Source organism: Telopea speciosissima, chromosome 5, assembly GCF_018873765.1.
Source record: "Telopea speciosissima isolate NSW1024214 ecotype Mountain lineage chromosome 5, Tspe_v1, whole genome shotgun sequence".
NCBI classification, from domain to species: domain Eukaryota; kingdom Viridiplantae; phylum Streptophyta; class Magnoliopsida; order Proteales; family Proteaceae; genus Telopea; species Telopea speciosissima.
The window spans coordinates 4,012,740-4,040,427 of record NC_057920.1 but is presented as its reverse complement, the minus strand read 5'-3'; the positions used below and the strand labels follow the sequence as shown (position 1 = coordinate 4,040,427).

Sequence of the window (27,688 nt, the reverse complement as noted above, 5' to 3'; positions counted from 1 at the left end):
GCTCTATCAGTAAAGATAATGTGAGGTTTCTCCTATCAAGACAACCTTCAACTGTGCATCACTTGATGAAATACATTAGAGAATGAGACTGGAATTATAAAGAAGGATTACATGAATTACAGTTTACATTTTGCTTCTTTACACCTCAATTTCTCTTAGTGCAAGTTTCACCATACACAGCATAAACAACATAAGAAAGAAGAAGACATAGTTGAACAAAGATACTTAACAAATTAGTACCATAAAAAAAAAGTACCCAAAAAAAAAAAACAAAAAACTTACCATTCGTTCCTCTCTCTCTCTCTCTCTCTCCCTCTCTCTAGGGCAATGCACTATATTGATGCAAATCCGTCCAAGCTTGAATTCCATTCCAGTTGCTCGTATTATCATTTTCATTGCTGCCACTGAGGTTGGTTGCAGAGGTGGTGGTGGTGGTGGTGGTGGTGGTGGTAGTGGCAGTTGGAGCATAAGAGTTCTCAAAGAACCACTCCATTGCTGACGTGGCACCACCACTCATACAGCTTTTCATGTTCGTGGGACCATTATTAACTGTCAAAACCTCCTGTTTTGAGATCCCCAAATCCTGAAAGGAAATGGACTGTAGTGGTTGTTTCTGTGCCTGCAGTGTCTGGTTATCGAAACCAGCTCCACCATCTTTATGCTTCTCTTCACCAAAAACCATAGCTAATCTCTGTTGCTGCAACTTCCTGTGCAAATCTTGATTTATATAACTTAAAGACTCTATCGAAGAAGCAAGATTGCTATTATAAACAGAATTTGTTGTAGAGGAATGAAATCTAGAGAAAGGGAGAATCCCTTCACTACTTAAACCACCAAGTTGTTGAAATTCCATGGTTGGAGAAATTCCCTGAAAGAATTTCAATCCACCAAAGTGAGATGATGTGGTTGATGATGAGGCCTTAGACTTATTAGTTCTTCTGTTCTTTCGACAACCGCCGCCGATGGGAACGTTGCGTAAAGCGCCTCCTTTCGTCCAATATCTCCGGCATGTCTTGCAGAAGTGCCGTGGCTGTGTAAGGCTGTAGTTGTTGTAATAACAGAATTTGGTGTTTGTTGAATCACATCGAGGACATTTCATGATTTCATCTGGTGATGGTCTTACTGATGCCGCCGTCTTATCGGTACCGGTGACGGGCTTCATCGGAGTATTATCCATGGCCGGGGAGGAGATGAAGAAGGGAAGGGGAAGCAGAAAGAAGGGATTTCCCTCTGATAGAAGCAAGGGAAGAGACAGAGAGGCTATTCAATTCAATGGGTTTCATGCATGAGGCTGAGAGGTAAAAGTTTGTTGATGGGTGCTTGTGATCTTCACCAAAGAAGGACTTTGAAAATGGAAAAAATTTATTTGGTGGAGGGATTGTCTAGCTCTTATAGAACAAATAAAGATAATGAGAGTGACGAGAGAGAAAAAGAAAGAAAGAACTCACTAGACACCTGAGAGAGATATGTTTAACTTTGTGGTATTAATTTATGTATGAGAGAGAGAGAGACTCTCACTAGACACTTCGAAACTATTTGGTATTTATGTATGAATGTGAGACAGAGAGGTGGCCTAGATTAGATCCTGCACTGGCATCATAGGAGACCACAATTATAACACAAAGAGGACGTTTCACCCACCATCCTAGGGTTTTAGTATGTTTCAATATACTCTCCCAGTACCCTCTTCTGCCCAACGGTGAATGGGATCAAGAAACTAAATCATATACTTACTAGTGCTAGAATGTCAATCAATCGGCTCGGTCTGGTATCAATTCACTGCATCAACTTCCCCAAGCTTTGGGCCATGGGCCCCCACATGGCCAGTGCACGGACAACCCTCTTTGATACTACTTAATGACATCCAAACCAAAAGCTCAAGTTTCAAGATGTAAAGATCCTTCTAAGATCATAAGCCAAATTGTCGTACACTACCTAACAAACATGGGACTAAACTCTCCCTCCCCATAACTGCCCATGAAACGCATCAACTACATCAGTTAGTTTCGACCGATCCGACCTGGTCGTGCTGAACTCTGACACCCTAAAATCTAATGGCGAGGAGAATCATGGTTAAGTGCACAGTGTTAGAGTGGGGATTGGTCACCCTAGAAATTGATACCATACCAATATGGATCATTATCCTCTCCGGTTCCTTGCCCGCTACAGTTGTCTGGTTCCTCTCATAGGGGTATGGAAATGACAACCTAACTCCCTGCCCGAGTGAGGTTAAATCGTCATTTTTGCCTCCCTATGAGAGGAACTAGACAACTGTACCGGGCTGGATAAAAATTCCATACCAATATGCATCGCCCCGGATCGGATAGTTTTGCCCCTAATTTTCCTTAAAATTTAGTTTTTTTGACAGTTTTGTCCTCGGTTCGTATCGTTCCACTGTTACGGAATCGACCAGGTATCGAAATCTACCTATGCCGATACCGATCCCTCAAACCACATCATGGAATAGCAAAATAGCATTAAGGAATCGATGGATGGATGTAGATGTAGTGGATTGTTTGCAATGAGTACAAACAAGCTGGTCAGTAAAAAGCTGTAAGAACAGAAGATCAGAGAGAGCAGAAGCAATTGACACAGAGAGGGATGACTGGGGCTGCTAAAGGCCAGTCAATGGCTTTGTCTATTCTTGATCTCTCCCCCCCCCCCTCTCTCTCTCTGTTACGTCCCTTTTAACAAATATAGCTCATACTCCTGTCCTCTACGCTTTACAAACGCAACCCAAAATTACAGCAAAAAAGGAAGGAATTCAGCTCTAGGGAAAACTAAACCAGATAACAAAATAAAAAGAATTTTCGTTTGAAAAGCATATTAATTATGAGAATCTTTCTGGCTCGTTTGGATAGTAGGAATTGTTGTTTGGAATAGTTTGAGTAGTGGGTCTCACTTTTAGTGGGGTGGAATCCAGATCTTCTACGGCGGGTTGCCCCAACGGCCATGCTGCACAGATACAGGGTTGCATGCAATGACCGTTTTACCCCTGTCAGAGCGTCTTGCCCGGGAGGGGGTAAGGCTGTCATTGCATGCAGCCCTATGTCTGCTCAGTACACCGTAGAGGATCTGGATTGGGATAATAAGAAAGTAAGGAGGAAGGAGAAGCACTCAAACATTTCAATCCCATTATGTTTGGTTGGGTGAAAATGTTTTGAGAGAATGACAGAGAAAGGACATAGATAGGAGAGAGAGAGAGAGAGAGAGAGAGAGAGAGAGATTCTATTTGTTGTGTTTGGGTGGGACCTGAGTGATTTAGGATAAAGTTTTCACAATATTAGGGTTCACAAATCCCTATAGAGTTTTAGTAAGTTCCTCAAAATACTCTCCCAATACCTGTCGTACGTGTCTGAAACACCGCAGTGAATGGATTCACATTCACCGTTGCTTAAGGAGGAAAATTATCGCGTCAAGTACTTGACGCGGTCAAGTGTGCATCGTGCGGTTGGGCATCATACTTGACGCGATAACGATCCTGCTTAAGGAGAGAGTTCTCTAAAACTATGGATGCAGGAAGTACATCCATCTAGGGTCATAAATGCTCTGTCCTCTACTAAACAAAGTCATAGTATGTCATCCTGGCCATTCCCCGATACCCTTTGCATGTCATCCGAATCCCTAAGTCAAGTTGTGGGTGAACGAAAACTCGGTCCTACTACTAATACAAGTAGATCCAATTTTGTTAACAATTTGGTTAGAGAGAACCCGATTGTAATTAATACATTAAGAGAGGTAATATTGCAAAAAAAAATAAAATTTAAAGAAGTAGGGAAGAGAGTGTGAGGTTAAATTAGGCAAATGAATCTAGTTATGCAACAGAACTTCATAGTGGCGTATGAATAATTAGGGTAAGAGTTTCTGAATGGGAGCATAGCCTCTATGCCAACATAAGAGCCAATGGGAGCATGTGTGGAAACATTAACATGGGCGTAATTTCCACCTTTCATGGAGCAGGGGGTCATCGCCTCATCCCGTGTCTAGGCACAAGAGCCACGGACATAGTCCATTTCCCAGATGATATATATTAAAAGTTCCATCGGTTTTTGTTTTTGAGTGACATCTTGTTATAAACTAGATTGTTAGAAAAAAAAATTTTAATTTTACTTTTTTGCCATTTTAATATAACACACTTCTTTAAATGAAGGTAAAATGTGATTTCACATTGTATTATCATTTTCAAATTATTTTGTCCCAAGTACACAATGAAGGTAAAATATCTTGAAGGTAACTTATTATCACGATGTATGGTTACATGAAAATTAATCCTAGGTCCATAGGAGAAAGAAGAAACAATTGAAGATGTAGTTTAGCTACTGAGAAGTGCTAGATCAATGAGTGGTAGTTAAGACTTACCAGCAATGGATGAGCTGTGTGGATTTGGTGCAACTCAGAAGGTCGGCGGATTGGGTAACAACTATAAGGGTAGAATAGGGATCGGAGTTTTAGGGTATTCCCAACCTTACCCACTAGCCACTGGCCCCTGGCCCATCCCATATCTAATCCGTGAAATGAAAACCCACTTGGAAGTTGGAACTGAGACAGCCTATGGTGCATGGATACCTACAAGATATGGAAAGCTTAAGACCCCATCAACTATGGTTCATGGATACCCACAAGATATGATCATGAGTCCCACTTATCTCTCCAAATCTCAATCTGTCTGTCTTTTTCTCTCGAAATCCATGCACAGAGAGTCGAACATACACACAGAGAGAAGGGAAAGAAATGGATAGCAGGAGGGTGAGAACTCTGAGGATAGGATAGTTGAGAGAGAGTAGTGTTGAAATGAATTAAGAAGTCACAGGTACTACTTATCTTAATTTAATGAGAATTAGATGTCGATGTATGCATTAATGCCGGGGATCGATTTTCATCCTCTCAAGTGTGCAGTGTACCACACTTAAAAATCCAACTAGTGGCGTCCTTTTATCCTTTCAAGTGTTGGGTGGACAATTGAATTCTTAAATGTAGTTCATTCGGCGGAGCACCGCATTTGAAAGGATAAATTTCCTTAAGCCGGTGCCTATATGCAACAATGTTGCAAGGCGAATTCGAAGCATCTCCTCTCCTTCTACTTGCGTGCCCTTTTTAAGTTCTAACGAAATGATCACTCACTCTCACTCGTACTAGTATTCTGTGTTCAACAATTAAGTTTCAAGAGTGGGCTCTACTAAAACAACTTAAGAATGTGTTTGAAATTTATTTTTGGAATAGATTCTAGGTCTAGAATGCATAATGAAATCCAATTCTTTTCCGTTTTCTCATTTCAGAATACGTATTAGACTTAAAATTTATTCTTAAAATACATACCAAACACAGCCTAAGTATTGTTCCTATCTCCTGGATCCTTATTTTTTTTTTCTTGGGAACAAGATGTATTCAGCCTTTGGCCGACTAATCCCTCAGGGCTCGTGTACGACCCTGCAACACACACAAAATGGGAGATACTGGGCCCCCCGCGCATGTTCACCAGGGAGTTTCCTCTCAGGCGGGTGGCCCCAGGGGAGGAGATGGAGTCGAACTCAGGACCTTTAGTTTCCTTAGACCTTGTCCCTTGCCGACTGCGCTGCCCCTTGGGGTTGAATTTAACACCAACTGACAATCACAGCTCACAACCAACCCTGTAACTCTTGGATCTTGGCTGATCTTTTATCAGAAGGAGAAGGAAAAGAAGATAAGCCACATGATATGATTCATCATAATCTCATTCCAAGAAAACACATAATTAATAACAAAGGGATAACAGAAACCCTAATTGGTTCAAAAGGAACTGCGTTTTATCTGTGAATCATACCTTAATTCTAATTCCCAAAAAAAAAACTATCCGCTCCATTTGAAATCAATAGAAAATCAAATCTCTTCCCATGCCTATTTCGTGAATGGATAAAAACGAACAACCAAATCTCAAATCGTTGATTTTTGGATCCAGATCGATCAGCTGCCCGTCCTGCCTGTGCTGCGCAGACACAGGGCCTCACAAAGAGTGCCATACCCCTGCTCGAGTGCTTTGCCCGAGTGGTGTAAGGCGGTCTTTGCGCGTGGCCTTGTGTCTGCAAAGCACAAGCAAGAGGCGCAGCTGCTCCGTAGAGGATTCAAATCCTTTATTTTTTGCCATTTCTTGGTCATCCTCGACTTCACCATGATCGAGTGACAAGGTCAGGTCATGGTTACTACATCCACGGCTAGTTTATTGGGGTTGGGTAGGTCTTGTAGTCCACGAGTTCACATAAATGTAATTGGGAAGGGTTTTGTGTCAATTACATTTTTGGGGTAGAATTGTAATTATTTGGGATTAGGGTTTTGGGTGTCCCTATATATTGTCTCTATGTGAAAAACCCTGGTTACAAGCAAAGGGGAAACACTTTGTAAGATGGAGATTGATGTGAAGAGTTTTTCAAGAAACAATGAAAAAATCTCTGGTTCTCTAGGGTGGATGTAGACAATTTTGTCAAACCACGGTAAATTCCTTGTGTTGTGTGTGGTTGTTTACTTGGGTTCTTCCTCATGGATGTGCATTCATCCTTAACATGGTTGAAGTCGATTCACCTCTATGCTGCGAAAGGCTTGCACCAGGTGTGAAGTCTAAGATTTCCCACAAAGGTATTAGTTAAAACCATACCAATCCTGGTTTTTCCCCTTCGATTTTAATTTATTAAACAGATCAATTATTCAACCCCGGAAATTAATGCCAACAATATAAAACATTGATCCTAGTCCTGTATGGTTATATGGTATGGCTCTGATACCAGCTGTTAGAAAACATTCTTTAGGATGAAACTTTGATCTCAAACCATACAGTGAAACCCAGAATAAGATGTAAAGAAACACAGAAAGAAATTGGGCGTACCTTACACCTTCCGTATGTCGATGACGAATATTCCAAGAACCCCACAATACTGAACAATCACAACTTCGATTTGAGTTTTCCACAACCTTACATCAGTCCTTGTTTCTCTTCTTTGTGGGAGGAACAGAGGAATACTGAACACAGATTGCAGAGACCCAAGACTACAGTATTTATAATATTGTCCCAATCTTAGTTTACTTCCACAATGAATAGGATTGGTCTATATCTATTAATGATGGACGGAACGGTTTATATATACAGACTCCCACCAAACTATTAACACTGTAATTAATTAAACCCACTTAATTGAAAACTCCAACATGCTAATCATTTTTTACAAAATGGTCGTAGAAAGGAAATGGTCTTAGAAATTAGAAATCTTTGGACTAGCACACCTCATTTCGCCACATGGAAAAGTGATCTTGCAATTTCCACTACGGGATATATATCTAGGTTATGGTGCGAACTGATGACCTACATTGGTATGTATACCCTTCTATATATGTATATGCACCCTCTTTGTGGCCTAAGCAACCTTTTGGCTTAAAGCTTGATTTTTGAGGAGGGAACTTTGATGTTTTACCTGAGCATGGATTGCACGTCGGTGCAATAATCCTCCTGACATGATTATAATCCCTTGCTTAATGACATGATCAAATAAAAACCATTATTAATTTTTAACGAGGATATATGTTCAATATCTGAACATTGATACTACTTACATGTTCTACCATCTAGCTAGTGGGACTTCTTCCCTTGCAGGTCAGCCTTAAGGAATCATGTGGAGAGAGCATCTGTAACATTTCAAAACAAAACTCTCTTTTATCTCTCTCTCTCTCTCTACTCATAGCATTTACCAAAACTGAGTCATTAATTGCTCGGATCCACATCCCCTACTTCCATTACTTGTAATTCCATCATACTTCCAAGCCCTATGAGAGTGCCAACTGGCCTAACTCATATCCAACGGTTGACATCAGTCAAATTCAAATTTTTTTGAATTTCACCCATGTCATGATTGAACCACCTTAAACCCCCATTCAAACCGGATCATCCTTACTCAAACCGAACCCAACCCAACCTAACCTTAAACCAAACTAGGGTCTAAAGAATTCAAACAAAAATCTCCAAATAGTTTTGGCTCGTTCTTCTCTTCCTCTTCCCAAAAACGTAGGGCTGAGAAGAAGCCCATAACCACATAAGCTTTCAGGAAAAGACTAATGGAGGTTCTTAACTAAAGCTTTTCGGATTTGCAGAGAAGCAGACGGTGTAGAGGAGAAGATTCAAATAAATTCTAGAGAGAGAAAGGCGATTCAATTGGGATTTTACCATAGAAGCTTGTAGGAATAGTATGAGATATAGATGGAGAGAAGAGAGTGGATTAAGAGCAAGAAAAAGGAGATATCCAATTTCCTTTCCTCTTTGCATTTTCCTACTCTGGTGTAAGGTTCTCTTTTGGGCTTTGAAATTCAGAAGTGAAGAACTTTGATGGATTGCGGGGTTGAAAGATTTCACTAGTTAAACAAAGAAAATGTTGTAAAACAGAGCATCCATTAACAAGTTCTACTTTTTTTTTCTTTCTTTTTATCTCTTCTCCAGTTACAACTTCTGAATACTTCGCTGCTTTCACTGCTCATGTCATTGGAGGATCATATGATGAATAAATGTCTGGATCTCTCTATGGAGCTGAGTTGGTCCCCAGTCCTTACTCTTTATAACATGATGTGACCTCAACAATGATGATTATTCGACTTTTCTGGGGCCAAAACCGAAAGTGTATTAGGGTGGAGCAACAAGTCAAAAAAGTATTTCATCGTTCTAATCAGATTTCCAGAGATTCGTAGCCTCTATACACTGTAGCCTAGATTTTGTATTAGTACAAAAGAATTAAATTTGATCAAATTGCAAATAGTTTAGCATCTCTTCACTTCCAGTATCCTGACCCTGTGAAATTAAACAAAAAAAGAGAAGAACGAAATGATGCAACTCGTTTTAGGGCTTTTCATCTAAATGAAATGGGGATTTCTGAATAGGAGATGAGTTTAGTTTGATAGCATTTTTGGGAAGAAGAAGAGAAGAACGATGGATGTATGAAGCTCTAGGGCTTCTCGTTCGAAATAAAGAACAATGGATGGTGACAGATGGTGAGGCAATTTAGAGTTTTAGGGCAACTCAAAGTTTTAGGTCGTCCAGTTCCTTCCGCCCCACTTCCCTCTCACGGTCTCGGCGATTTCAACTCGTTTTAGGGCTTCTCTTGCTCTGCTCTGCGTTTTTGGGAAGAAGAAGAGAAAAACGAAGGAGATATTTGGGGATTTTTGTTTGAAACGATCCAAACCCTAATGCTTGGTTGGTTCGGTTTGAGAGAGGCCCTTTGAACCGGTTTGAGTGGGGGTTTAAGATGGTTCAATCATGACATGGATGAAATTCAAAAAAATTGAATTTGACTGATGTCAACCGTTGGATACAAGTCAGTCCAGATGGCGCTCTCATAGGACTTGGAAGTAGGATGGAAGTACAAGTGATGGAAGTAGAGGATGTGAATCCTTAATTGCTCATGGTGAACATTCTAGTGCTTACTTTACAAGTATGTGCACTAGTCTTTTATATCATCAACTGTGAAAAGAGGCTTTGGGTAAGGTATGGAAATAAGGGAGTTCCACGTCTGCCTGGATACTCAGATGCAGCAGGCAGGTACTCTCATACGCCTAATCAAGCTATGGAGATTATATCTATCTTTAAAATGTTGTAACAGACGCTCCAACTGGGTTTAAAGGAGATTGATAGTCCCAGTCAAATTCAAAAGAGATCATGGAGAGTACCTGCCTTAGAGGGATGGTAAATGGCCTCTCACCCAACAAGGTCAGATTTCCTTGCCATCTGGGCATGGTTTGAATGGGTTAAACTGTATCAATCTGATAGGTAATCCCACACTCATCTCATTGGTCAAAAATGATTGAAAAATGAATTCTGATTTTCATAATTTTTTAAAAATGCCGTTTCACTGTAAGAAATCTGATGATATTTTCACACACTTTGCCCCACTGTAAAGTATGAGTGAGCACTAGAATGGATGTGAAGCCTTCTATTGGGCCTAATATTCATCGATATCATGACATGAATTGTGATCCCAAACAAAAATTTCTTCAAAAATGTTTTTAACGGTAGGAAGTAGCAGAACAGTATTTTAACTAATCGAAGATGGACCCTTCATATTTTTTATTATTTTAATGTAAATTTTTCACCAAAACTAAAAATTTCATAGGATTCTCTGAACAAACGGCATAGATAGCATAGATAGTGCACCACTGGGAGGGGCGATGGAACTGTTTTGTAACAGGGGGGGGGGGGCAGAGAGGTCACGAAGAGACAGAGAGAGAGAGAGATGGTGCTAACATACTCTCCACCGGCGGCTCAGAGAACCTTTTCCCTATAGTTTATTTTATCTTCAAATTAGGTAAGAAATGAACCTAACAAATAAAATATGAAAATCCAATTGGTTACCGAGGAGAAGACATGCCAGGAAGAATATATCAAGAGGCGAGGTGGTACATTGGCCGAAGAAAAACTGCCAGAAGCATTGCCACAGTAATTAGTAAATACACAAGAAGGAAAAAAAAAATTTACTGTACAATTAATTAACACTTTATCGGGCTTTATTCCTCTTCCTCCCCAATTCCCAATTCTCCTCTTTTTTTTCCTCTTTTTCTTTTGCGTGTAAACACCACATTATCTACAAAGGCTATCTGATGCCCACAAGTTCTTAACCAAACCCAAACCCTTCATTGGCCTCGTGAATCGCCAGAAGCAGTCTCTCCTCCAGATGTTGTTTAGATGGATACTCTGGTAGGTCTAACTGGTTGAAACTGCAGTGACCATAACAAGGATAAGCAATCAAAAAGTAGCTGGTAACGCAAATATATAGCACAAATGTGGCACATTCATTATACTAGAAGGCGGATGCAAAGTATGGGGGGTATATAGGTGTGAGATACAAGTGTATACAACTGAAATTGATTGCGCAACTAGGCAGATATAATATAAAGAGACCGAATACCATGTATGAGCCGAAGGCAAGTGGTCAGGGCTCCCATAAGCTTTATGAATTTGAAATCTTTGTGAGCCTGAAATTCCTTGAAGAGCACTGAAACCTTCCAAGGGCACCTGGAAGAATTTGTACAACTCAGCACATCAATCCTTATCTCAGTGACATTTCTTCAATAGAATAATACTAAGTGAAATAAATCATTAATAGCATGAGAATACAGAAGTGAAATACCAAGACTGGATTTCAAGTACTCATTGAATTTGGGGAACAGGAAGCTAGAGTGGACAAAGCTAGATTGAGCATTGCTCAAATATTTGCATATATAAGTTCACCAGAAGTGGGGAGGGGAGAATCGTGGCTACTGCAAAGGGAAATTTTGCTGACGAGACTCTTATTTTCCCTTTATCAATAAATGAACACATTAAAAGAAAACAAACAAAACAGAAGGGCACAGGGGAATGCTTGGAAGATCTCACAAAATAATAAACCAAAAGAACACAATGATAGAAATTTTTTTGGGGGGGCCACTTATATATCTTATCAAGACCCTTAATTGCACTCAATCTTGATAATTCAAATAGAAAATCCATCACCCAAACACTAACATGTCAGTAGTAATTTACTGAAAATCATAGGACTTGGCTTGGTAGAACAGTGGCAATATTATAAAATCCGGTACGGGAAAAGTTTTTACACAAATACCTTTGAGGTGCCAGTTACAAACTGTAGAAGACGAGCTTTATCCTCTTTGCTGAAACCTTGAACCACCTCCCAAAACCACTGAATAACAGGAGATGCAGCACTGTATCCAGAATACTCGGTATTTGCTTTTAGGTCATCCACTGAAAGAAAATGGAACATAATAAACATAGGAATAGCACTCATTAGTTCTCAAGGATATTCATGGGGAGGATTATCAATAAGAATGAAATTTCATCAGCGCTAGTACTAAAATTGATCAATCGATTAAAGGAACTTACAATCAATATCAGGGAGCCCACTTATCAACAACTCCAGTTCTTTATCATTAAATATAGATATCAGATCCCGAGGAATTAGCTCATTGAAACCTTCCAAAAATGCATTTATTTGAGGACGAATAGCTGTTGTCAATCGATGTTCAGCAACTAGACCAACATACTCATGCTTGTTCTCCTCAGTAACTCGAATATTCCGGCCACCAGGGATCAGCTCATAGTCTGTGACCTGAAATTTCTTTACGATTCAGTTTGACTACAAAAAATTATACGCCTAAGAAGTTTTGAAGACAGGTGGGAGCTATTACCTCTGCCCTTTCATACAATATCAACTTCTCCTCATCAGCATCCATGCTGAAAGTAAGGTCTAAAATATCACTTGTATCATTCTGCAAAAGTGGACAAGCAGACAATTATGTATGCGTTGAGCAAGGAAATAACTCTGCATAGAAATTTAAATACATATATAAATACAAGCACATGTCACACATTTATAAACATGGCAGGTCTTTTAGGTGGCAGATAGATAGGGCACCATCTCCACTGGTCTATCTAAAAATTCCGACCCACATTCAATCTTATTCCCCCAGGCATGCAGCGGCTTTAACCTCGGTATTTTCTTATAATCATTTTTTTCTTCTTTTTTTCAGCCACCTATTTGTTTTCAAAAAATTTAGAATAAAATTAGAATATTCAAAGCTTTATATCCCACCATATAGCTGATTCTATTTGGTCTGAAACTAAACGAGTAAAAGACCAGTACCCTAATTTACCCCAAAAAAAAATGAGCCCTGATTGATCTACCAGATACTAGGGCAGTCCTGGGGGTCTTGAGCAGGCTGACCAGGAAACAAATTTCTCGCATGCACAAAAAGTTTGAGTGAGGGTGAGTGTGAGTGAGTAACTGAGTGTGTGTGTGTGTGTGAGAGAGAGAGAGAGATGGAACACACCTCAAGCATCCACTTTAGGTTTTTGAAGTAACCAGGATCTATAGCTTCGATGTCATGATATGTAACTTTAACCCCCAGGATATGCTTGTAGAAAGATCGAGTGAAATGGACATCCAGAAGTTGACTATCAAACAGAGCTTTTCCAACCTGCAAAGCAATGATGTAATGGGCGTAAAGCAAATAATCAAGTAATAAAACCAGGTGCAATAGAGGAAAAAGCACACACCACTCGCCCAACAAACTTGAAATATGAGAGATGCTCCGTTTGGTAGACAGAGTTGGGATTTGGCTGAAATGTTGAATCATTGCCCACTGTCGTAAAAAGTAGTGCTCCCTTGTCAAATATAACCCTGGACAACAACTGATACCATTCCCTTGTAAGTCCGCCAGCATCAATACCTTCCTCCCCTTGAAAATGAACAGTTAACCTCCCCTTCAAGTCTTGAGTAGAACGCATGCGCAGTTGATTATATGAATCTTCAAGAATGTATGCTCTTCTTACTGATATTCTCAAAGGACTATGATGATGATCATGTTGGTGCTTTATCTTAGATCTGAAGTGAGCACGTTTATTATCAAAATCAATAAAGCGCGGAACCTTCAGCATGAGAGAGAACTTCTCAAGCAAACCAGGGTTCTGCCTGATGAAAGCATTTAATAGCTTCCTATGCTTCTCTGAAAATTTGACAAAAGCAATGTTCTTTTCATCAACTTTTGCAAGGGAGCCTGAAGGAGTCTTCTGTTGGGCAACAGATGCAGTAGCATCTTCAACATCAGAAGTCCCTGCAATGCTGAAATCATGACCAGTACCAGACTGTGAAGGCTGTAACTTTTCACATGTCACAAAGAAGGATTCTATATATGGCAAGATGTTCTGGGCACCCGCTGGAAGTGGAGGCATTACACCAGCAGTTGGGGATGTGACTGTTCTAGATGATGTGGACAAATCAGTCACCGAATCTGAATAGCTCTCTATTTTGCTTATGCAAGTGCTCAACTCCAGCCACAAGGGCTCCAAGGCACCATTAATTTCCCATACTTGAGAAAGAGCATCATTTTGCTCCCTTTCAGAGGAAGGTTGTCGATCCTTCTCTTTCTCATGTAGGGATGAAACAAGAGAGCTCAATGCCTGCAGAACCCTCAGGATTGCAGTCCCACTAGTAGAAGTTGTACTCAGAAGTGCTTTTTCCGCTTCTCCAAATATATGCAACTCATCCATTGCAGATCTACTTAATTGTTTGACAGAATCAGCTAGCTCGGTAATAAATAGATGACAGTGAGTTGGAGCAATAGCCACCAACTTCCTCAATACCTCAGCAACAAGAACATAAGCATTGTCTGACAAGCTGTGCAGAAAGAAATGTCACTAACCATTTAACTTGAAATTTAAAACACGAGAAACAGCACCAATGTAACAATGTCAAACAATTAATGCAACATAAGAAGGTAAAGCCATCAAATATCTCTGCAAAAAGATCTATGCATGGACTGTAACAGAATGAGTGAAGCATGCTATTCAGTCAAGTAAACGAACGAACAGACCAAAATAAAATCACTTCAGCTTTATCCTTTCTCTGTAGTCCACCTCTAATACCACCACCACAACACCCCCCCCCAAAACAGCAGGGAAAAAAGCACCTATGTTACAGCATAAAATAATCAACATTAAGAAGTGGTACAAGGAAATAAAACTACCATATCTAATTATATGCACAAGCAAAACCCCTAAGAAATTGTTCAACGTCTCTAAGATCCAAAAAAAGATGGTGTGATAAGAAAACCGAAGGTACAAACTGTTAGTGGTACAATGACCAGACAATCAATATCTGAAACCGTAACAGAATCTCTAGAGGGAAAAACTACCCAAAATTTTCTTTTTTGGAAGCATTAGGGAGAGAGCAATTAAAGGCGTTCGACAATTTAGTTGGGATACAACCATTTTAATCATTCAATCCTTAAGATTACTTTATGAAATGAATGCATTTTCTCTACAGCATTACTTTTTTCTTCCATTGTTCAAGGGAACGCATTAACAGTGATAATTTAAATTCCAAATATGAACAGAGGTATTCAGGGGAACAAATACAAGATAACCAATGCCAACACACACGAATAAAGCTACCCAATAAATTCCAAACAGGCAAGTGGATTTTTTGCTGGGTATAGCCATGATTGCACCCATGACATATTCCAATACAATTATTTTTTTTTTTTTTTGGGGGGGGGGGGGGAGGGACTAAGAAAATTCCAATAAAGTTATTGACACGTTAAAGCCAAATCATTTTCAGATCAGAAGGGTGTGGGGGGCTTCTGATGGCCCCTGGCATGTATCTCATGCACGTATACAGTTCGATAATGTCTTGAAAGATCGGAAACAGAAAAAAATTAACTGCAAAGTTGAGATATCAGATGAAAATATCTTAGGGCAGCATATGATAGTCATTTTTTTCCTTTTACAGTATAAGGTAAACAAGACAAAATTATGTTCCATAATTACGAACTTGAAAACCATTAACATGATACATCCTTGCAAGCACACATATAACACATCTTAAACTTTGATCAATTACATATACAAAATAATTAACCCTAAGATGTTTATTAACATTACAGTGCCATATGAGGACAAAGATTCATAAAACAGTTAGGTACACAGACATGGCCAATCTTACAAGCTAAAAGGAATTAAGTTAAAAAAAGGATAAATCAACCACTGTGACAATACAAAATCTAATATATGAAAGGTCTAGCACATTACTAAAAAAGAAGAAAGGTCTATATAGGTAGCACATACCCTTCCCGTGCAAGCAAAGAGCATAGAAGTCTAAGTTCTGCTTGTGGTAGACTGAATAGTACAAGTTGAGTATCACATTCATTATTTGTACCAGAAACTGGGGGTTCGAGGCATTCATCAGTCTTGGATGACTTAACATCACCAACAGAAGAGGAACCACCACTGCTAACATTTATCTCAGCATCTTGTATCTGAGAACCAGATGTTTGCTCTACGGGTGATACCCCAGACTTATTGGATAAGCTGGAGTTGTTTTCAGCATTATCAATGACTACATCCAAAAGATTTAGCAACTGAAACAGGAAAGAAAAGATATCAACTCATTAATATTTGAAACAAACTTAAGGAACTCAAAAAATAAATGAATAAATAAACAATGACAACAAGTGATCGCATTACCTGTTCAAGATGAGAAATGCTTCTCAAATAAAGAGGTTGATTCAAGAGGCATAGAAGCAAGACAATGGAGAAATCTCCTTTCTGATTTTGCTGGCTTCCAATTTCTTCCTCAACAACCATCACAGCTTTTCCACGTGCCTGATCAGAGCTCTCTGACACGTTAACCTGTGGCTGTATAAGCTCAAGCTGAAGCAGAAGCTTTGCAACAGAAGGATGGCTCCGCGCCAAGTAAGTCAGAGTTTCCAGAATGCGCCGAGACACCAGGGGAGGGACACCTACAGATAAACAAGCAGAGGAAAATTGTTAGTGCATCGGTGGTTGTTGCTAGATGTTCCTCTTGCTTGTTAAAGCCCATTATGATACACCAAATATAGGATCATATTATAAGTTATTAATGTAAGAGAGAGAGCTTGTCGGATGGAAATGGCAATTAATGAACCAACCAAGGTACTTGCTAACGTGTACCTGTCAAAATATTCGCAATCCCTACCCCCAAATTCCCCCATAAACAGGAATAACACAGAGCAAGACCAGTATGAGAAAGAATGGAAAAAGCCTAGAAGGAAAAAGTAAAACCTTACCATCCAAATATTGAGGCCGAGAATACATAACATGAGTCTGGCAAGCATAAAGGCGATAAGATGGCTCTCCAGCACTGTTCAAATGATCGACAGTCCGCCGCATATCAAGCATCAGCATATCCATCAGAATTTGCACCAGAGTTGTCCTTGTCTCATGGTGAGCACATAGATTCAGGAGAAGCCTCTGTAATTGGCCCTTATACAGCGGCTGCATAAATGTACATGTCAATGTATTATAGATTTAGAATTATGTGCTTTGCCAAATCATAAATGTGTGTGCATGTATGTCAGACTGGGGGAGAGCAAAAAAAACATCTGATTACCTGGACCACACGAAGCAACCGAATCATGGCTTTCAAAGCCTCCATATCCACCAAAGGAGCACCATCAGCTTCAAGTAGTTTACCTCCCATTGATCTACGCGAAGCAATTCCCCCTCCAGCTCTGTCCAGAGAGGCTCCAATAGCTTCACCACGCCTGGAAGATTCACCCCTACGATTTCTAGGGTACATGCCAAAAAGAGTACGACTGTGGTACCGATGTGCGAACCTTTCACGCAACATGTTTGCCTCCGCCACAAGAGCCGGTGTTAAATTGGCTAGAATAGCATCAGACGATGTTAACAGCACCTGACAATGCAAAATATGTTACCTATCGTACCAAGAACCAAACTTACATAAATTAAATAGATTGCATACAAAAAAATGATATGCACCTCTTCTCGTAAATCTGAAGGGAACGTAGCAATTATCGAGACAGCATCCATTTCAACCGGTTGCCCTTCCAATTCCTGGGATTGATGTAGTCTCTGAGCTTGTTGCTGTGCTAGAACTTCAGCACGGATATCCGGGGGAAGAGCTGCAAGAAATTCAGGATCAATATCTCCAGCAGACGGAGGTTGATCATTTGAAGGCTGTGCTGCTTGACTCTGTTGAGCTGAAAGAACCTCAGCACGCAAATCCTCAGGAAGCGCATCCAGGAAAGCAGGATCAATTGATCCAGACTCAGCTTCCTGGTTGACCTGCTGCCCATCAGCAGGACCGCTCTGATCTGCTTCTTGGCCAGGATTTTCTGAAACTTCAGCAACACTCTGAAGAGATGCATCTCGGCTGCTTACTGGATTGGCATTTCCCACCGACACATTTGTTCTTCTAATTCGAGTCGCCTGGAGATCACTCAACGGTAGTCTATCTCCAGAAGTTTGCCTTTCTCCCCCATCATCATGGCCATCAGCACTTCCTATTTCCACCTCCAAGCTTCGAAGGCTTTCCCCAAGAGTTGCACCGCTTCCACTGCTTTCTTGGCTCACTGCTTCAACATCCCGCACAACTGCATCAGTGCGCTCATACTGCATGTCAACAGCTTGAGGATGTGGACTTGATGCTTCCCTTCCATGAAAATCATTTGATGTTGGTCTACCATCAGAATTTCCTCCACCATCCACTTCTGTGGAACCAGATGGTGGACCAGAAATGCTTATGTTGTTCACGATGGCCTCTGCAGGTGTGTCTGCCCTTGCCCCTATTTCGGATTCTTGCAAATGACCTGCCTCCACTTTAACAGGAGGTTCCACTGTAGTTGCGTTCTGATCTGAAGGTTTATCAGGTGTTGGCCGTCTCAACTGGGAGACAAGCAATTCCTCTAGCCCTTGTGGTATTACGGTTGCACTTGATCCACCACGCTGCTGGCTATCATCAGCCCACATATTAAAACGATGTCCATGCCGTCCATTCCTAAGTGACCGAAAAATGGTGTCTAACCGTGATGATGAGTTGTCCAAGTTTCTATCAGAGAAGACCGTATCAGCTGAACTCTCTGAAAATTTTACAGGTTGAGCATCAGTCGTATTCAAATACTGGAAATCAATTATACAATAAAAAAACAGAAGGAAATCGTTAACTCACCTGATTGTCTAGGAGGATCTGGATGCAGTGCAGAAGGAGGCTCCATCAGAAGGGGATGCTGTGAAGGAGCACCATGATCTGCAGATCTTCCAAGAAGATTGTATATGGATGTCGTGCGTCCTTGGCGCCTTGATCCAAAAACTTCAACAGGCATCACATGGAGGGTGTCATTAGGAAAATTATTTCCTCTGCCAAAAACTTCAATGTGATCAAAAACATTTATTCCATTGATGCCCTCCTCCAGTCTCAGAATGACTCCTTCATCATCCTCATCATCTTCATCCTCTTCCTCCAACACATCTTCATCAAACTCATCTTCATCAATCTCATGATCATCCTGATCTGTGTCCCCATGCGACATATGATGAACTCCATCCTCCTCCAAATCATTATGCTCCTCATCGTCTTCATCTTCATCTTCATCACCTTCATCTCCATCATCCCCAGACATCTCTTCATCATCATCTTCATCACCAATATTATCTTGCACATTGTGAGAGATATCAAATCTTAAACCCACAGAATCAATTCCATTTTCAATACCCCCAGCTTCCCCGGAATTTTCATGCATAAAATCATCTTCAGCTCCAGGAGCAAAACCACCATCTGTATCCCGATCATGCTCCATATCATCTGTAAGTGACTCTGAGCTGCCCGAGGCTTGAACTGCACCAAAAGGCTCAATTTGGTCAACAACTGCTTCACTATGATCAGGTTGGGAAGAAGTCTCCAAAGCCTGAAATCTGTTGCCCCCATTATCGGCTCTTCCAGTTTGGTTCTGTTCAGGAGGCTTATTAGCGTTCTCACCCTTTCCAGAACTAGGATCAGAAGAATTGACATGTTCTTTAGTAACTGCCTCCAGAGCCTTGATTAGTCCAGTAACAACTTTAGGAGAATCTGCATGATCTAGGTCCAAAACTTGGAGTGTACGAGTCAGCGACCGAACCAATCCAACATCTATAAAAGTTGCTGAAGCTTCGGCTGAAATATAGGCACCAGTTGGTGATCGAGCAGCTAGGACATCATTGAGCAGATCAATAAAAGCATGACTACTGCCATCAGGTGGCCTGGAACCATTGGATGAATCGACGAAGTCATTGAACACACTGCTAATCTCAGTAAAAACCCTTCTCCGTGCCTCATTTGAGCGAACACAGGATGCAACTAAGAATTGGCTGGCCCTTGTTGCCAGTTTCTGCCTCCAATCACCATCTACTTTCTTTTCCTTCCTATTATTTGCAGAGAATGGAAGGAAGTTGTGAAGAATATGATGAAATATTCCACCACTGTAGTTCCCACTAATGCCCCTCTGGGAAGGACCTCTACAGTTACTAACCTCAGCATCTCTTCGGAGAAGGATATGAACAGATGAAGAATATGTCAGTAGTATCTCAGTCAACAGCTTTAAAAAGAATACAGTCTTTGCAAGAGATGCAGAAGCTTCCTGGTTATTGGTTTCACTATCTTCAGAAAGAGTTGCAACAGCTTTCCCTTTGCTCTTATTTGCAGCATCATCAATGTCCATGTCCGCTATCGACGGTTCATCTACCACCCCGTCATCTTTCTGTGCAGGAACAAAAGTTATCACCGAATCCAACAGAAGCTCAATTACACTTACAAAACTTTGAGGAGATTTCCGATGAGCTCTGACACTCTTGGAACTTGAATCTAGCAATTTGCCTTGTGCATTCAAAGGAGCCATCAAGCCTGCATCACCCACAGAGGTCTTCCCATCAGCAAGCTGCTGCTTGTCTTTCTCCAACGCCTTCTCCTTCTCTTTCTCCTTGGACTTGTCTTTTTCACGATCTTTCAACAGTATAATATATGGCCTTTCACCAACCATTTCAACTTGACATACAGACAGAGCAGCTTGCATGAAAATTACCGGATCTCTAGAGATGACAGATGCCAAATTTATGAGGAAATTACGTGGAGTAAGCCTTCCATTAGAGTGTCTATTTGTGGCAGCCACAAGGCTGTGCTTGATCTCAGATTCCATTGCTTGCTGTAGAGTCTGTGGATCTTCAAGAATATGACGGACTATAGTAGCAGCAACATTGTCAAATCCAGAAAACAGACTAGTTGTTGGTAAAGACAACAGAGATGGCAAACCACCAGCATCAAGAAATGCAACAGCAACAGAATGAGTTCTAGTAAGCGTAGCACATAACTGAAGGACAACATGCATAGTGTCAGAAGGTATCTGATTCTTTATACATCTACAGGCAATCTCAATAAGTCGCTTCTGATCATGCTCATCTATATAGCGTAAAGGGGAGCCCAAGGTGGCTTGCAAATTCTTCTGCTTATCCCCATCAATGGTGACAGCAGCCTCAAGGCTACTAGCATCATCTTTTTTCAGTTGCTCTGAGGTATCTGAATTTAGCTTTGGATCCACCTGCAGCAGTCTATCTATTGCAAGAAAAGCAGTGGTCACCCACTTTGGAACTTGGACTTGCTGTCCATCATGCATGCTAAGATCCCACTGAGCGAGTAAATCTGAAGCAATCTTAACCAGCCCATTTTGGGATGCAGCTTCTCGGGCAGCTGTGTCTTCATGAAGAATTAATGCAAGAACATGAAATAGAGCAGATAGCATGGCACTGTTTCCACTATTCGAAATTGAACTGCAAAGCTTAACATGTTCAATAACAAAGGAAATAACTTTTGACCTGTATTGACCATCATGTTGGGAGCATAACATCACAAGCAGGTCCCGAACTGGAAAAGCTAGTGGTTCCTTCATCTGCAAAAGCCTAGTAGATGTAGCTAACAAATCATCAACCGGGGGAAGCTGGAATATTTCTTCTTCCTGATCCACATTACTTGCATTTCCATCAACATCTTCCTTCTGGGATGTCCCAGAGTTACCTAGAGACATGGCGAGAGCACGAGCAAGTTCATCATCTTCTGGGGCTTCCTCTGGATGTGAAAAAAGCCACTCCATCGCCATCTCTACACTATTGGTTCCCACTTGCCTCAGAGCTTCTTCAGCCCTAGACCTGGAAAAGCCCATCTCCACAATCATAGAAATAGTAGATTCATTTGGAGGAGGGCCTACCATACGGGCTCCAGTGTTAATTATATTTTTCACTTCAACTCCAGAATAGATATGCCGCATGATAGATATAACTGTTGTTATGAACTCGAAACTACATTCAGTAAATTGAGGATGAGTCCAAATCGGAAGCACCGTCTTCAGTACCATGGACTGAAGAACCTTTACAAATGCCTCAGCATCCCGAGGAAAAGGAACATTTCCATTTGTCAGAGGCTGGGCAAGCATGTGTTTCGTAAAAGGAGAGATAATAAAGGATGAGGTCACTAGGTGGTCCATCAGCATACCATAGCTAGCCAAGGGGCCATATATCCATGAATAATGTGTTTCTTCTTTCTCAACTTGCTTTGAACTCCCATCATCTGTGTCCATAGGAGATGCAGGTGCTCTATTAACCGCAAAAAGCAATTGACTGGTAGCTTCAAAAGTGGTCAAGACTGCGTGAATAACTTCATGCCCATAAAAACAATTCAATAATATAGGATTGCAGGAATCAGGTCGCTCCAGTAGAATGCTGTCAATGAAGTCAATGACCTTACCAAAGTACCGACACTTTGATGATATAGAAACCTCTGAACCAGAAGGATCTGCATGCCCCCCAAAATTCAAATGTTCCAATGTAATGGAGGCAAAAGTTGAAACCACTGATTTTGCTGCTGGGGACACATTCAGAGAGTCATCCCGTCGACGTGAAGGAAGCAACATTACTTTTCCCAACTCCAAAAACAGATGGCTGATGTGAAAAGCAAGTGACCTCATCATATCACAGCAGGATGAATAGTAGGTTCTCTGGGTATCGCCTTCCATTGAGCTTGTCGTCCCTGAGGCATCAGAAGAACCAGAACGATGCAACTGCTGACTGGATCCAAGACGTGGGTTTGACGGACCATCCAGAAAAAGTCTCTGCTGAACTCCAGCAGCACGACCAATATCACGGTACAGGCTTATAAGATCAAAAAACTGAGATTCAACACTCCATCCTGTCATCCTTCGTCTCATCAATGGATCAAGAAACTGCCTAAATGAGTTGAACCTTTGCTCTTCAGTTTCACCAGTATTTGTGTCTGATTTCTGTGGCTTTGAACTAGAACAAGAACCGGAACCTTTATCCTCCAGATCCAACTTGGCATTTTCAAGGAGAGCAATCTGCCATAGAACTTCCCGGTGCATACGCCCAATGTCTTCCAAGACTTCCTTACTACCATTTCCAAATTCCGTAAGCAATGCAGTCACCCAACGATTATCTTTAGAGGCAGCAAGAAATAAAAGGAACTCAACAACAAAAAGTGAAGGAAAGATTCCTTTATCTGGTGTCATCCTCGGATCCAGCAAAAATGAACCCGTCACTGAACTGAATCCATCTAAAGCTTTCTTCATGTGGTCCCTTAAAGAAGAACAAAAGGCGCGTGCCAGAACAGCAGAGTGATGCTGAGTAAAACCCTTAAAGACAATTGTGCTATGCAAAGCAACTGACATCCCTTCAGACGATTGTGCAATGCTAGGCCGCAACAGGAGCTTCATTAAAGCTTCAATACCCTTCTTTTCCACAAATAACCTGCAAGTTTCAGAATTTTCCATTGTTCTGTGAACCAGTACCATCACATGAAAGATACACAGTTGAACAAGACGCTCATTACTGATGCCATCAGCTGCCACATCCATAGCACTAACCAGACAACCATGCCCCTCCTGCTCTTTGTCCTCAGAATCAGTTTCCATTGCAGTACTGCTATCCACTTTCCCTGATGACCCCGAGCATGCATCGTCACCCATGGAAGCTAGTTTATTGATAATTTCAATGATTATATCTACACCGGTGCATCTCAATGAGGATACATGTCGCAGAAGCTCCTCCACAGCATTGGCCAAAGGGACAACACCTTCATTCATTGCAACCACGTATTTCCTACTGGTGAAAATGTCTACAAGAAAACGTAAGGCCATGGTTTCCTTAACTGCCTCTAAGCCTTTCGCATTGAGGCAAATGGCACCAAGACCACTGGGAACACATGTAATAGCTTTTGACGAAGGGAGGATTCCAGCCACCACTGACGATAGAAATGCATCTGGAAGACCCAATTCATGCAAAGATAAAAAACAAGTAGGGTCTTTGTGGATAATCTCACTCATGACAGTCACTGCAGAAAAATATATATCACCACCAAACTTCCCTACATTGCCAAATATCAATGACAGAGAAGCAGGTAAGGAATTATCATGGGTGTTCTGGGGCCTTGAAGAATTTGCAGGAGCATAGGTCGCAGATCCAAGTGCCTTCAATAAAGCCTTGATGAGCCGCTTCTGAGAGTGTAACTGATCATCATCGTACCTTGATGGGTCTCCAATGACCATTGAACTGTCATCTGCACCAGCCAGACCAATAACTCTATGAACTTCTGTCTGTAATCTCTGAGCCAAAACTTCCACTCCCCCAAGATCTTTGAATACAGTAACAGCCGCATTACTGTAATCCATGAGTTTCTGTAGGGTTTTTATGGCAAAGCATACAAGATGCATATGGGCTGAATTAACATCCTGTAGCAGAGGTAAGAGGGTTGAAACCATTCCTGATCCCCTAATTGCACTTCCAGAACTTGAAGAAGATATCACATGCAGCAGATAAAACTGTAGTAGAGCTTCAACAAATGAAAGAGAAGATGGATCACTAGAACTATTCAGTGCCGAGACTGCCTTCTGGAGCACATTCAGCAGAATCATACGGTTTCCCCCAGCAGAAATGATGCTTGATCCACTCAAAACACGTGCCCGCTCATGAGATGATGAATATGCAGCCAACTGTGCACTAAGTGCAAGCATTGCAAGTGTTCTAATGCTTCCAGGAATAGATTCTTCGGACCGCACAATCCTAATTAACTCATTCGTGTATTCTGGCTCATTGGAGAAAAAAGAAACAAGTTCATCATGAGCATCATTGGACTGAACAAGCACAATGAAAGCGAGAAGGCAAATTCTGATGTACAGCCTGCAGGTTCTTGGAGAACGGAAGGCACGAGCATATCTAATTCTTGTCAGCAACGAGAACCTGTGCTCTGGAGGTACATCGTATTGCTCAGTGCAATGTTTCAGAAGTAATAGATCATCCTCCTTCCGAAGATGGAGGTCTGGAATGTGTACAACACGTAAGTTGGAAGGTATTGTCCTGGAACTACTTCCCTCTACATTCCGGGAATCGACCCCATGAAATTCAAAATAAAGGGTCGAACCTAACCGATAGAGAGACTTGTCATATTCATTCTTTACATCAGAAGGGAACAAAGATAGCCCTTCATCTTGGATTCTTTCATTAGCCATGACACATGAATATAAACCCAAGCCTTCTTCTTTGCTCCCCCATCCCTGTGCTAGAGACAGCAGACAACTGTTTACTGAGCCACATCCAATCAACTTCCCGCTCACGTGTAACTTGGAAGGATTAATTTTCACTAAAGCAGCAAGGGTTTCTAATGTAGCTATGAGAATCTCAGGATCTGTGGATGCGAATAGGAGTTTGAAATGCTGATGAGAAAATACGATAAAAAGCATATTAGAAAATAAAAAATAGCAAAACCCACTCAAAAAATGAAACAATAAATCAAAGTGTACAAGGAAATGCAAGAAAATAGTTTTAACTTGAGGCAATAGATTCTAATTTACAGATTGGACCATTTATATAGTATTTGCTGCATACCTCCAGGCCACTGAATGAACTCTTGTTATGGCAATTCTCCAATATTATTTGCATTACTCTTAGAATTTGTAGGACAGCATGCTTCGGGAATAAGCCATCATCCTCTGAAATGTTATCTGACAAGAGAAGATCTTTCCTACAAGCAATATACGTCTTGAAATATGTATCAAAATGTAGAAAAAGCGGTCTCCAATGGTTGAAATTTCCCTGAAATCAAGGCAGCAAAAGCATGAATAAATAATAAATAAAATAAAAAGTAAAGAAAATTGCAGGGGAAGTAAGAGTAACATTTTATCACCTTATTGTACTCCCAACGAAAACCTGAAAGGGGGATTGCTATATCATGCAATGGACTCTTGATCACCTTGTCAATAAATGCTTTGACTTTAGGAGGCTGCAACACCCAATAAAGTAATTAGAACTACTAGTAGTCTTCCAAGGTTTAAAATTTCAGATTTCGCCACCACCACCACCCCTCCCCCCATTTCGACCTTTGCCAAAACCAAAATATTTTGGTGAAATCTTGTTAAATTTCGATAGTTTATTTTTTTCAATTTCTTGCGAAACCGAAAATTTTGAACCATCCTTTCAACCCCAACAAACCCCCAAAAAAAAATATAAACTCATAATTATATGCTAAGACAACCCTAATTATACTTGTTAACAGTAAGGATAAGTAACTTATAATATGAAAATAATAATAGAAGACAGCAGTTCAATGTACTTTCACCGTTCATCCTCATACTACCTAAACCTTAATGCAAAAGCACATCTCCAACATTACTACCTCAAATGAAAATGTGGCAGCGATTTTAGATCCTCCAAAATGTCACATTGAACCATAGTTGAAAGAAGTCACCTAGACATCCAGGCATTTTAGTCATCTTGGTCACCAAGGCATATGCCTTGTCAGTATCGCGTTACATTCAAGGCCCCTCCAATGCCTTGGGTTGCCTAGACGCTGTGACAACTATGTGTTAAAGACCTCATCTTCACTCCATATCTTATAGACACAACATGCTTCTGTATCTAACTACAAGAAGCATAGTGAAGACTCTCTACAGATCCTAGGTTCAACACTTTGGCTGTGTGGATAAAAACAATTAATATTTCATTGCTCAGACATTCGACATTCACATGAGAAGAAACGACCACAAGTATATAATTATGAAATGCATTAAAAGGAATTCTAACGCATGGACACCGAAAAAGCAGCAGAAACATGGTGACGTCCTATTAATGCATCCGGGAGTCATTCCAGCTTCTATGACTCCTCACAACAGAATTAGAGCAGACCTCCATCTTAAAATTTGAAAGGAGTCTTCCTCCTCTGATTGACAACTCCAAGAAAAATCCACATCATTTTGATTTAATGGAAATGGCACAAACAAAGTTCTTCTATTCTACGCAACACTCACAAAACACTAGATGAAGCATCTTAAAAGTTTCAGATTTAACTTTTATTGATTGGAACATCTTTGAAGCATGAAAAGATGGTAGCAAAGGCCAATTGATTCTCTGTAAGCTATGAACTACTAAGTCCAAACTAAAGCACTTTGCTACGTCAGATGAGATTCGGCAAACCATCCCAAACCGAAATAATAATATAATATGAAGAAGTTAATACAGACTACTAGATGAACAAATATTCCACATCTTCTTTAGGTCCGAGAACAAAGTAAAACCGGAGGTGATAAACTGAAGCACGTCCGATATTATCCGCAGAAAACCACAGCTAAAGATAGCAGTGGCAGTCGGGTTCAAGTGTTCAACACAGACACTAGTCACTAGTTCTATAAATGTCCACAATCTAGCCATCCAAAACACGGTTACATCTCGATACACAACCATATAGAAGGGATGTGAAAGAGATAAAAGCCTATGCAATGAACAACTGGAAACCTAAGAAAATCAAAATATACTTTAACAAAATACTAAAGTACTACGATAAACCCTAGCGAGCAGATAGAGAAGAATTGCATGCAAATAATGAGAGACTAGGTGGAAATCAAAACTCACAGGTTCAGACTCCAGTTTGAGAGAGGGACCGACGGCTCCTTCCCCGGTCAAGAGATGCCGCAGCCGCAACGGCAAGCTCGATCTTAGGGTTGCCATTTCAACAAAACTTCTCTACTTCAAACTACTGCAAAAGATTATAAACAAATAAGAAGAAAAATCAAAAACACAAATACAAGCTCCGATTGCACAAACAAAACCAAAAACCACTGTAAATGTAATTCTATTTGCGATTGAAAATAGGATTTCTTCGATATAATCAAAAGTTTAGCGTCATACCGAAGAAGGAAAAGAAGGATTGATGGATTCAGAGACATCCGACGTAACGATCATCCGAGAATGAGAAGTGAAACAGAAGATGAGAGAGAAAGAGAAGCGAAACCCCAAAGCGGAACGATTAAATTTTTTTTGTTTTAACCCATC

At 40.7% G+C, this 27,688-nt stretch overlaps 2 protein-coding genes across 5 annotated transcripts; both read right to left on the bottom strand.

Moving 5' to 3' along the window:
• Nucleotides 1-318: 318 nt before the first annotated feature.
• On the bottom strand, nucleotides 319-1,177 carry LOC122661754 (dof zinc finger protein DOF5.7-like). The gene has a single exon (XM_043857259.1). The coding sequence runs from the start codon at nucleotides 1,175-1,177 to the stop codon at nucleotides 320-322; it is 858 nt and encodes a 285-aa protein (XP_043713194.1). The 3' UTR covers nucleotide 319.
• Nucleotides 1,178-10,515: 9,338 nt separating this feature from the next.
• LOC122660974 (E3 ubiquitin-protein ligase UPL1-like) lies at nucleotides 10,516-27,392 on the bottom strand. 4 transcript variants are annotated; one of them, XM_043856241.1, is made up of 17 exons: nucleotides 27,358-27,379; nucleotides 27,269-27,282; nucleotides 25,548-25,643; nucleotides 25,250-25,456; nucleotides 18,504-25,077; nucleotides 17,315-18,414; nucleotides 16,923-17,228; nucleotides 16,600-16,807; nucleotides 16,019-16,293; nucleotides 15,620-15,912; nucleotides 13,052-14,171; nucleotides 12,826-12,972; nucleotides 12,184-12,264; nucleotides 11,879-12,104; nucleotides 11,601-11,740; nucleotides 10,908-11,014; nucleotides 10,516-10,716 (listed from the first exon to the last, which is right to left on the bottom strand). In XM_043856241.1, exons 1-17 carry the CDS (start codon nucleotides 27,362-27,364, stop codon nucleotides 10,614-10,616), a joined length of 11,004 nt encoding a protein of 3,667 aa, XP_043712176.1. In that variant the 5' UTR covers nucleotides 27,365-27,379; the 3' UTR covers nucleotides 10,516-10,613. The 4 variants fall into 4 exon arrangements, with proteins under 4 accessions (XP_043712176.1, XP_043712174.1, XP_043712175.1 ...); XM_043856239.1 differs by having other exon boundaries at nucleotides 27,269-27,392; XM_043856240.1 differs by having other exon boundaries at nucleotides 17,315-18,405; nucleotides 27,269-27,392.
• Between the last annotated feature and the right edge of the window lie 296 nt (nucleotides 27,393-27,688).

Coding starts and splice junctions, on each gene's coding strand:
- LOC122661754 (XM_043857259.1), bottom strand. CDS start 1,177: ATGGATAATACTCCGATGAAGCCCGTCACCGGTACCGATAAGACGGCG.
- LOC122660974 (XM_043856239.1), bottom strand. CDS start 27,364: ATGGCAACCCTAAGATCGAGCTTGCCGTTGCGGCTGCGGCATCTCTTG. Junction 12,265..12,825: donor ACCTAAAGTGGATGCTTGAG/GTGTGTTCCATC, acceptor CCACTTTTGCAG/AATGATACAAGTGATATTTT. Junction 11,741..11,878: donor TGGGCTCCCTGATATTGATT/GTAAGTTCCTTT, acceptor ATTTTCTTTCAG/TGGATGACCTAAAAGCAAAT.